The sequence below is a fragment of the Rissa tridactyla genome, chromosome Z (genome assembly GCF_028500815.1).
Source record: "Rissa tridactyla isolate bRisTri1 chromosome Z, bRisTri1.patW.cur.20221130, whole genome shotgun sequence".
In the NCBI taxonomy this organism is placed as follows: Eukaryota; Metazoa; Chordata; class Aves; order Charadriiformes; family Laridae; genus Rissa; species Rissa tridactyla.
The window spans coordinates 68,140,262-68,151,632 of NC_071497.1; the positions used below are offsets into that span (position 1 = coordinate 68,140,262).

The window sequence follows — 11,371 nt, forward strand, 5'->3', positions numbered from 1 at the left end:
CAAGTGCTTAATCCATGTACGGTCTTCCTTTTCTATTAACAACCTGAATTTTTTAAAGTCATTTTGAAATGTCTTTTTCAGCCCTTAAAAATGCTCATTTTATCAAAAAGTCAAATATTTCTCATAGGAGGTTTAAATATTATATATCAAAAATTTTTATATCTATATCTAGATATCTGGATATCTAGATACACATACACACACATATATGTTCTGAACCAGTTGGAGTGTTTTTCCTCCTCCCCATCCTTGCCTGAGACAGCTCCGGTGGGCTTCCTTGCTGGCTACATGCCAAGGCCCGCCCTGGTCCTACAGTTTTCTGTCTCCTCTCTGTACACAGACCTGCCTGCTGCTGTTTCTGTATTAGCTGGTGTGCTTTGTCCGCAGAGGAGGGGTACTCGTTGGGGTCGGGGTCAGCCCAAAGCACAGTGAACACACCCAGGAGCAGGAGAGGAACTGTAAACGGTTCTCTACTTGCCTCAGTCCTACTTGTGCAAGCAGCTGCTAGACATACTTCCCCAGGGGTTTCCTTTCCTCTTTTCCGATGCCCAGGGCTGTAGCTGGGCAGTTACTGAGTGACTGATGGGTGTCATGTTGTCCTCGGTTCACCACGCCACAAGCATCGGATTGTGTAGAGACGTCTCAAATGCCCTGGATGCAGCAGAAACTATAAAAACGCAACAAGTCCAAGGCATTTGTGGGCTTTCTGCCCACAGGGATCACATGGATACATATGTTTGTTATTTTGCTTTTGGAGACTAATGCTGATACTGAGAAATTTTCTTAGCATTTTTCACAGTGCTTAGATTCATGCATGAAATAACCCTTATCCGTTTGTAGGAGCAGTCTGATCATTTACGGAGGTAATCCTTCACTGATGGAAACTGAGAAAGCTCCATAACACTTGCTCTGCAGGGCTTGCATCAGCATTTATTGCTTATTCTGGGCCAGGATTTTGTAATATCAGGGTTCTTAATTTAACCACATCAGCATGTCTTAAACCTGTCTTAAGCTGTAGCTGTTCTGAATCCTTTGCTGTTGATAAATTTCTCATTATGCTGTCCATGAACACCTTTAGCAGCTTTCTCCATGACATCCACATTCAGTTCTAATCAGATTATAAAAGTAAAACATCACATACAATATGTGAAAACAGCTCTTTCCAGACAATTCGGAAAAGCTCTGCCAAGTACTTTGAGGCTGTTCTGGTAAACACATAAAAATAATTCATGCAAGAACTTTCAATAAACTGCCACTAAAAAAAAGGAGAGAAGGGCTTTCCTCTGCGTTGTTCTTGGTGCTCCAGCAGCAGGTCCATACCGCAGCGTGGTCCCTGTTACACGGACAATGGGATGCTGGGACAGGGCAAGTTCCCATTCACCAAGGAGCACAGATGTAGGCTTTTGTAAAGTTGTGGGTACAAGAGAAAGCAAAATCCACCTGAGTACGTTCCTGCCATGTTTGGGTCATTATGTTCCAGTGGTTTCTGACTGGTGACTTTGTGAGTACAGATCTGAGCATGAAGTGATGTGAAGAGACCTATGATATAGAAGAGCCAAATGCCAAATTCTCCATCCACTTCTGTAAGGCAGGCCTGCATACATAAGCAGGGCTGTGTATAACCATGACATGAACATATATAGAACAGACGATATGGTTTTGGCTGTCTGGTCTAATTCCTTGCCAAGTTTCCAGTAATTTAATCATGATCTAATTTGAAATAATTAAATCAGTTACTTTTTTTTAGAACAGCGTTCTCACCTTTAGGGCTATGAATACCATCACTGCAATCATAGCTAGAACCATTTTTATAATAACCTGTAATTTTAAGTGATGAAATTTACAAAATCCTCTGTAAAAAAAAATCACCAAAGCAGGTTACTGACTGCTGATTCTGAACTCTACCCGAACAGTTGTGCCATAAGGTGATGTGGAAAGCATGGGTCTAAACCTGTGACCTTTCTTATAAAGTTGGTGTGTAAGATTTAAACCCAGACCTCTATCTAGAATTCATTTTTTAAATGAATTGCAAACATGCAAATGAAAATTGCATGTTCCGTCAGATTGCTGGTTGAGGAAGCTTCTTGACCTCAAACTGTTGAAAATCTACAACTGATTTTCTAGCGTGACTGTTTATTATCTTGAACCAAATTGAACAAATTAAACACAGGCAACATGAGAGAAAACTATGGGTTGAGTGGAAATGTAGGGACGTATGTTTTATATTTGGTTTTGTTTGTTAGAAAACATTAGATTCTTGACTTCTGCTCTTTTGAAAAAATAAAATAATTGCACACAATGGAAATTGACAATCCAGACCTTATTCTCCATTTCTTGTACAAATTTCTTCAGAGTTTTAGCACAAATAATAAATAAAATGCAAGAATTGGAGTACCCACTTTTCTAAAGTCAATTGCTTCAAGTATCTTGAAGTCTAAACAACCATAATATAAATCTTCCTAATGAATGGTCGTGTGCGGATGTACAAGCGCAGGGCTTTCTTTTTCAGCTAAAGGAACTCTCTGGCTTCAGCTACTGAGAGCCTAGGTTTTGCCCATCAGATTTTTCTCATGTTCTTAAAATTGTATTTGTATTCAGTTTCATTTGAATTTGGTTTTGATTTGTCCAAACAGCAGATGGCTATCATAAAGAGTCTGTATTTAACTTGGCACTTTCCATTCCACATTCCTTTACTATTCATAGCACAGCAGTCATATTCATCTCCAGTACACATAAAAGGAGGCAGTTCGACTTGCAGCTGCAGATCTCCTCAAATGTTTGAGTATTTACAAACTCACTTACAGCGTATTTTTTTTTAATGTTATATACTAGATATGGTGGGTGGGGTTTTTTTCATCTCTACTGCTCTCATGAAATGAGAGACACGGATAGAAATTAAACCTGTGTCTGTAGTAAGAACCTCTGCACTTAAAATTAGATTAATGTACAGCCCACATTCACATGGGGAGAGTGGGACTATACATAGGCAGAAAAATTTGCTCTCTAAGACACAGTTGTGGGATCTCAGCCTAAACTGTCTCATGCCTAAACATGAAGAATAAAAAATTCATCTGATTGAACAACAAGACTACCTAAAAAGCATAAGAATAAAGGTGTCTGTGCTAGACTAATGCCCTTTTATTACCAGGGCTTCACAAGGAAGAATTTTATCCTTTTGATTATTTGTAAGCAATATTTTTTTTCTTTGGTTGCTAGTCTATAGAATATGTTAAACAAAACCAATTTTCTAAATGTCTTTCAATGTTTTCTTCCAAATTAATGTCTTTGACAGAAAGTATCATTTCTACTTACTGTGTTTTCAAGCAAATATAGTCAGTGATTATTCATTTCTCTTTCAAACATGCAACACACTTCTAAAAAGTAATCTCTCATGGGTGTTTTTGTACAAAAGCTTAAACTGTGGAAATAGTTGTTTTTTTCTCGATAGTGTCCTTCAGTTTGTGTGCTTTTACAGAGCCTAAGGAAAAAGAATGTAATCTCAAAAATTATAAAACAGATGTTTTAATACATAAATCAAATTTCCAAAAGACTCATCACCTGCCTATTGTTTCTTTAATGATTATGACTATGTATGACAAATGCTTATTCCTTAGAAATACAACTCCTCCTACTGAACACATAAATGTGCTATATTTTCAATATGTTATCGAACAGATATTTTTTTTTCTCTTGCTGTGACTACCCTAAATTTTCTACTGTTCAAAAGGCCTGGATTTCCAACACATACGTAGCTGGAGGCAAGCAGTCTAACATTTTACATCAAACAATAAACTCGGTATACTGAAAAATACGTACAAAGATTTTCCTTTACTGTAACGTAAATACAGCCACATGCTTACTACACTCTACAGCATTGCTTGAATGATATTATTTTGTTATATTAAGAATGATTTTATCTCACCAATAAACTATGGACAAGATTCTAATTTTTTCCCACTGAGTTCTTCATCTCAACAACCAAAATGCCATCATGGCAGAAAAGCGCAGACAAGTCTTTGTTCTCCACTCCCTCTGGTAATTTGTATTGTCTGGTAAAGCTTCTGGATACGAAACCATGCTCGTCCATCCTGGGTCCATGCTGAGCTTTGATCAGGAGCCAGCCTTCGAAAGTCTGAATAATGATGTCTTCGGGGCGGAACTGCACAACGTCCAGCAAGACCTGAAAGCGTGTGTTTTCCTCCTCCTGGCTGCTCTGCCCGTCGCCAGCTGTACCTTCTGTGGTGCACCTTCTGCTGCCCAGCGCAGCTGCAGAAGGGCCCGGCAAAGCGTATAAAAAGTGGTCCAGTTTGTGTGCTTCCAGCTCTTGGAGGGCAAACTGCTCTTGATAGCGTACGGGAGTTTCCACCCAGTGCCTTATCACGGCTTCTGCCATCGCTGAGGCAGAACGAGAAGTGGCTGCTCCTGTTGTGGCTCTGGGGAAGCTGCAGAGTCAGAGCAGACTCTTCCTAGCTGTATGCCTTACCCTCAGACTGGTTTGTCCCTTGATGTCACCTTTCACTTTTAGCACAGGCAGAGCTTAGCATTTAATAGGACGTGCTGTGCTCCAGTGCCAAGAGACTTGTTTCATCTTTTATCCACTAACAATAGAGCTCTATTTATAGTGCTGGGGTCTTGAGTGGCTTCAACACATGCACAGCTTTCATGCATAAGTAGTAAAAGTAAATCTTTAATGTTCCTCCGATTATTGGAATATTGTTCTGTTTGTCATTATGAATAATGAGCAGACAAATAATGTGAGAGATTCTTTGATTTTAATGGAAGGTTAGTGATTCAGTTTTTCCAAGGGACACATGTCAATAGATAAACTCTGTATTTCTTTTGATTGAAATACAAAGTTACTCAGGGAAGGGATTTAACTAGCTTGACAGTAGGAATGGAGCAGATTTCAGGTTAGGTAAACTATAAATTTATCAAGTACATTGGAAGTTGTTGCAGAAGTTGTGCATAGGTGAAATACAGGCATGGTTGACTGCGTTATTGGCAGGAGGAGACAACTGTAACCATCCCTGCCCAAAGAGGGGGTGCCTGAAGGGCTGAGCCTGCAATCTTAGTGACCTACAAACTCAGCAGAGCATTCTCCAGCGTGTCAGGAAGTCAGACTCAAGAGCGCACGGAAAATTACAGTGAAAGCTCATGTTTCACAGCTTCCAGGAGAGGGCAGAGTTATTTTTCCCCAGCAGAATAGTAAAGACAACTCCAAATCCTTAATGCTATCACATTGTACCAGTAACCTTCATCTTCTGGGGCTTATCCGCTTGACTCTATGATCCCATCTACTACATGTGCCTGGGGAGCAGCACTGATGACCTCAAAGGCTCTCTGTGGCGTAATCTTGCTACTCTGTGATCTCAGGGCAAATAATGCCTACAAGTACTAATAGCTTGGTTAACAAGACCTAAGAGGAAAATGCAGGGAAAGGGAAAAGCATTTCCAAATTGTAATACATTTGCTAGAAAATCCCTCTAGCTGGGCTTGGTAACGTAGAGCTGAACGCACTATGGCAACTGATGGTGAAAACTATTTGTTTCCCTCGGTTGTGCTAATGGTAGAAATAATCAAATGTGATAGTTTTATTCCTTCTTGTTTGGCTATTGTTTTTCAGAGCTCTGTCTCTCTCTTGTCCTTACATCTTATATTACCATGAAAATGGCAAATCATTTTATATGGGATCTTTGTTTGCTAATGGACTCACAAAGAAAGAGGCAGTTGAATTTCAATAGCTATCAGAAATGAACTTCTGTATTGAGTTGATAGCAGAGCAGGGTTACCAGACTTATCTATAATTAAGGTTCTAAGGTTGCTATTTTATGTTAGACTTGTGAAGGCTGCATTGCAAGGTAAGGAAATTTTCAAAGGTAGATGAAAGGTTCAAGATAACTTACATTAATGGCCAACCATTTAATTAAGCATTGTGGGAAAGGAGAGTTATGCTACTTCATTTTACCATTGGCTGTTATCCTGTCAAACCGTTCTCCAGAAATCATTTAAAAGTGCAATCCAAATGTATGGCTTGCTAAAATAGTGATAAAAATAACCTGGAGAGTTGCCCATTATCTGTTCAGCAGCTGTTTTCTGTTTTGCTAGCCAGTGATTCAATTGATGAGGAAACTTTAACCCCGAAGTGAAGCAGTATGCCTGGTTGCTTTTGATATTATGCTTTTAGGGATTGCTGAAAGTTATTGCTGTCCCTTCTGAATTCTGTGATGATAGCCTGGCTTATTTTACTTCAATTTTGCACTTCATTAGTAAATGTGCTGTGCGGGAATACTGCATTATTTTATGTTTTATTTTATTTTAATTATTCCCATCTTCTCTGGGAAAAGGTAAACTTGCCTATACGTACATGTTGTGGTTTTGGCCAGATTGGCCAATCAGAATGACAGATGCCCCCCCCACCCCCCTTCAAAGAGAGGAGAGGAAGAGATAAAGAGATTTATGAGTTTAGAAAAAGGACTAAATTAGTTTAATGAAAATATTAATAAACGAAGAAATAATAAATAATAAAAATTAATAATAATTAATAGTAATAATAATAAAGTATACAATACATACAAAACCATATCCAGCTCCCAGGATGATGATCGAATCACCAGCAGGCACAGGCAAAGTCCCAGACTGGAGTCAGCGATGGACAGGAGCTGAATTCCGGGTCTGGAGTCAGGAGTGCTCGGATTGGGACCAAAGGCAGACGAACAGGCAGGGTCCTCCTCAGACATCGGCTGTTGAAGATAGAGACTTGACCCTTTGATCCCTCAGCTTTTATACTGAGCGTGATGCATACGGGGTGGAATACCCTGTTGGTCAGTTTTGGGTCACCTGTCCTGTCCGCTCCTCCCTACAGGTGTGACCCCTCTACGCTTCTCCGCTTCCGACCTTCTAACGGGGCAAATAACAAAGTGAGCTGACCTTGGTTGTTATAGCAATAAGTATATTGGGCTGCATCAAAAGAACCATGTCCAGCAGATCAAGAGAGGTGATTCTCCCCCTCTACTCTGCTCTTGTGAGACCCCACCTGGAGTACTGTGTCCAGCTCTGGAGCCCTCAGCACAAGAAGGACATCGACCTGTTGGAGCGGGTCCAGAGGAGGGCCATGAAGATGATCAAAGGGCTGGAGCACCTCTCTTATGAGGACAGGCTGAGAGAGTTGGGGTTGCTCGTCCTGGAGAAGGGAAGGCTCCAGGGAGATCTTATAGCACCTTTCCAGTACCTGAAGGGGGCCTATAAGAAAGCTGGGGAGGGGCTGTTTGCATGGGCACGTAACGATAGGATGAGGGGCAATGGTTTTAAACTAGAGCAGGGCAGGTTTAGATTAGATATTAGGATGAAGTTCTTTGCAACGAGGGTGGTGAGACACTGGAACATGTTACCTGGAGAGGTGGTGGAGGCCCCAGGCCCCATTCCTGGAGACATTCAAGGCCAGGCTTGATGAGGCTCTGAGCAACCTGATCTAGTTGAAGATGTCCCTGCTTACTGCAGGGGGGTTGGACTAGATGACCTTTAAGGGTCCGTTCCAACCCAACACATTCTATGATTCTATGATAAGCAAGAGCCTCTGTGCATACCATTCCTTGGTATAATCAGGTCTTATCACTCTGAGAGTGAACAGTTTCTGAACAATATGCTGTTAATTTAAGAGTTTAGTCAGTCAGAAGAGGCCCAGCTAAAAAATAAAATTACAAAACGGAAAATTGGTTCTGTTTTATCTGAAACCAGGACATTCCACCCCTTATTCCATACCATTTGCATCATTCTCAGATTACTGTCATCTCTTATCCATTAAATATATACACATATACATATACATATATATACACACATAGATCTCTCACTTATGATTTATCTTTATACACCAAAGTTCATTAAGTTCATTTAGTTCATAATTGCAGGTTTTCATCTATCTTAGCAGACTCTCAGGGCAGAAAAGATTATATGAAATTCATTGTGGTCCATGTCCATGGGTAGCATGTTCATCCTGAAGAGTTTGCTGGACACCACTTGATGAAGCCAACTCAGGTTTCATCACTATGATGTTATCCTGAAAAACACTTATTGAGCACTGTTAATATTATATTAATGTCATACAGCTCAGAACTGACTATTCTCACCAGGGTTAAATTTCCTTGAGGGACACATTGAATTTCTCCATTGTCTAGCATCACCCACAAAGTACATCTAGTCCTTGAGAAAAACAGTCTCATGAATGGGTTTGCCTTTGCCTGAAGTGGGAAAAACCCAAACAGCTTTCCCCAACATATTCCTTTCATGCACCACAGAGACCTTATCCCCTTCTACATTATGTAAAAGGTCTGATTGTGCAGGACCAGCTCGACTGATGGATGCCCTGGTGTTAACTAACCAAGTAGCCTGTGCTAAATGCTTGTCACAATTTTTAAAGGTTCCCCCACCCATTGCTTTCTGGGTGGTTTTCAGTAGTCCATCAGATTGCTCAATTTTCCCAGAAGCTGGTGCACAATAGGGGATATGATATACTCACTCAATACCATGTCCTTTTGCCGAAGTACTTATAAGATTATTTTTGAAATGAGTCCCATTTTCTGACTCAATTCTTTCTGGAGTATCATGTCACCACAAGACTTGCTTTTCAAGGCCCAGGATGGTATTCTGGGCAGTAGCATGGGGTACAGCATAGGTTTCTAACCATCCGGTGCTTGCTTCTACCATTGTAAGCATGTAACGCTTACTCTGACGTGTTTGAGGGAGTGTGATATAGCCAATTTGCCAAGACTCTCCATACTTATATTTCAGCCATCGTCTCCCATACCACAAAGGTTTTAACAGTTTAGCTTGTTTGATTTGGATGCATGTTTCACAATCATGGAATACCTGTGCAATAGAGTCCATGGTTAAATCCACCCCTCAGTCACGGGCCCATTCATATGTTGCATCCCTTCCTTGATGACCTGAAGTGTCATGGGCCCACTGAGCTAAAAATAGTTCACCTTTATGTTCCCAGTCCAAATCTGTCTGGAAAATCTTATCAGCCTTACCCACTTGCTGATTGTTTTGACGTTCCTCAGTGGCTCGACTCATGGGCACATGGGCATCTATGTGACATACCTTAACGACTAGTTTCCCTACCTGGTCAGCAGTATCTTGCCACAGATGGGTTTAGCTCTTCGCTGCCAGTTGTTCTGCTTCCACTGCTTTAACCACCCCCACAGAGCATTGACCACCATCCATGAGTCAGTATAGAGATAGAGTATAGGCCACTTTTCTCGTTCAGCAATGTCTAAGGCCAGCTGGATAGCTTTTACCTTTGCAATTTCACTCAATTCACCTCCTCCTTCAGTTACTTCTGCAACTCGTGTAGGACTCCATACAGCAGCTTTCCACTTTCTATGTTTCCCTACAATACGACAAGATCCATCACTGAACAGAACATACTGTTTCTCATTATCTGAGAGTTCATTATATGGTGGGGCCTCCTCAGCACGAGTCACCACCTCCTTGGGTGGGATTGTGAAGTCTCTGCCTTCAGGCCAGTTTGTGATCGCTTCTACGATTCCTGGATGATTTGGTTTCCTATTCGAGCTTGCTGAGTGATTAAGGCAACCCACTTACTCCAGGTAGCATCAGTGGCATGAGTAGAAGGAATTTTACCCTTGAACATCCAGCCCAGCACTGGTAATCGGGGTGCTAAGAGGAGCAGTGCTGCAGTACCAATTACCTCTGAAGTAGCTCTAACTCCCTCATATGCTGCCAAGATTTCTTTCACTGTTGGAGTATAGTTGGCTTCAGATCCTCTGTATCCCCGACTCCAAAATCCCAGGGGTCGACCTCGAGTCTCCCCTGGTGCTTTCTGCCCGAGGCTTCAGGTAGGGACATTGTCTCCAGCTGCAGTATAGAGCACATTTTTAATGTCCTGCCCTGTCCGGACTGGTCCTAATGCTACTGCATGCAAAATCTCTTGTTTAATTTGCTCAAAGGCTTGTCATTGCTTAGGACCCCAGATAATCTCATTTTTCTTTTGAGTCACTTCATAAAGAGGTTTCACAATCTGACTATAACCTGGAATATGCAGTCTCCAGAAATCCACAATGCCTAAAAAGTCTTGCGTTTCCTTTTTGTTAGTAGGTCGGGACATAGGTGTTATTTTGTTAATCACATCCATTGGGATCTGACAACGCCCTTCTTGCCATTTAATTCCTAGGAACTGGATCTCTTGTGCAGGTCCCTTGACCTTACCTCTTTTTATGGCAAAACCTGCTTTCAAAAGAATGTTGATTATTTTCTTACTGTTCTTGAAAACTTCTTCTGCTGTATTAACCCACACAGTGATGTCATCAATGTATTGCAGGTGTTCTGGAGCTCCACCCTTATCCAGTGCAGTCTGGATCAGTCCATGGCAAATAGTAGGGCTGTGTTTCCACCCCTGGGGCAGTCAATTCCAGGTGTACTGGACACCCCTCCAGGTGAAAGCAAGCTGTGGCCTGCTCTCCCCTGCTGAAGGAATAGAGAAGAATGCATTAGCAATGTCAATTGTAGCATACCACTTGGCTGCCTTTGACTCAGTTCGTACTGGAGTTCTAGCATGTCCGGCACAGCAGCACTCAGTGGTGCTGTGACTTCATTCAGGCCATGATAGTCTACTGTCAGCCACCAGTCTCCATCAGACTTTCGCACTGGCCATATCGGGCTGTTAAAGGGTGAGTGAGTCTTGCTGATCACTCCTTGGGTCTCCAGCCAACGAATCAGGTTCTGGATGGGAATCGGGGGGTCTCTCTTAGTGCAATACTGTTGCCGATGCACCGTGGCAGTAGCAGTTGGCACCTGCTGTTCTTTAACCCTCAGCAATCCCACAACAGAAGGGTCATCTGAAAGGTAGACAGCTGTGTAATGTCCTTAGTCTCTACAGCTGCTGTAACAAAAGCCCGTTGATACCCTTCTGGGTCTTTGAAATACCCTTTCTCGAGGAAGTCTATGCCAAGGATGCAAGGAGCATCTGGACCAGTGATAATGGGATGCTTCTCCCATTTGTTCCCAGTTAGGCTCACTTCGGCCTCCAGTAGAGTTCTGTTCTTGAGACCCACCTGTCACTCCAGAAGTAGTCACAGATTCTGTCCCTTTATGATTCGATGGCAATAGGGTACAGTGTGCACCAGTGTCCACAAGGGCTGTATATTTTTGTGGCTCTAATGTGCCAGGCCATTGAATCCACACAGTCCAATAAACTCTGTTGTCCCTCTCCTCCCCCTGGCCGGAGGCAGGGCAACTCTAATGTCTATAATTAGTAGATGAGTTTCTATCTGGAGTGGAGAACTGGCCCCTGCGGACTGGAGCAGCAGTCCTCCTGGAATAATTTGTTCTTCTATCTGCATCACGTTGCAAC

At 42.0% G+C, this 11,371-nt stretch overlaps 1 protein-coding gene across 1 annotated transcript; it reads right to left on the reverse strand.

The window, feature by feature from the left end:
• Positions 1–2,187: 2,187 nt before the first annotated feature.
• HSPB3 (heat shock protein family B (small) member 3) lies at positions 2,188–4,512 on the reverse strand. Its single transcript, XM_054187020.1, has one exon. It carries the CDS (start codon positions 4,391–4,393, stop codon positions 3,944–3,946), a length of 450 nt encoding a protein of 149 aa, XP_054042995.1. The 5' UTR covers positions 4,394–4,512; the 3' UTR covers positions 2,188–3,943.
• Between the last annotated feature and the right edge of the window lie 6,859 nt (positions 4,513–11,371).

Excerpts from the sequence above, each read along its gene's own strand:
- HSPB3 (XM_054187020.1), bottom strand. The coding sequence starts at position 4,393 with ATGGCAGAAGCCGTGATAAGGCACTGGGTGGAAACTCCCGTACGCTAT.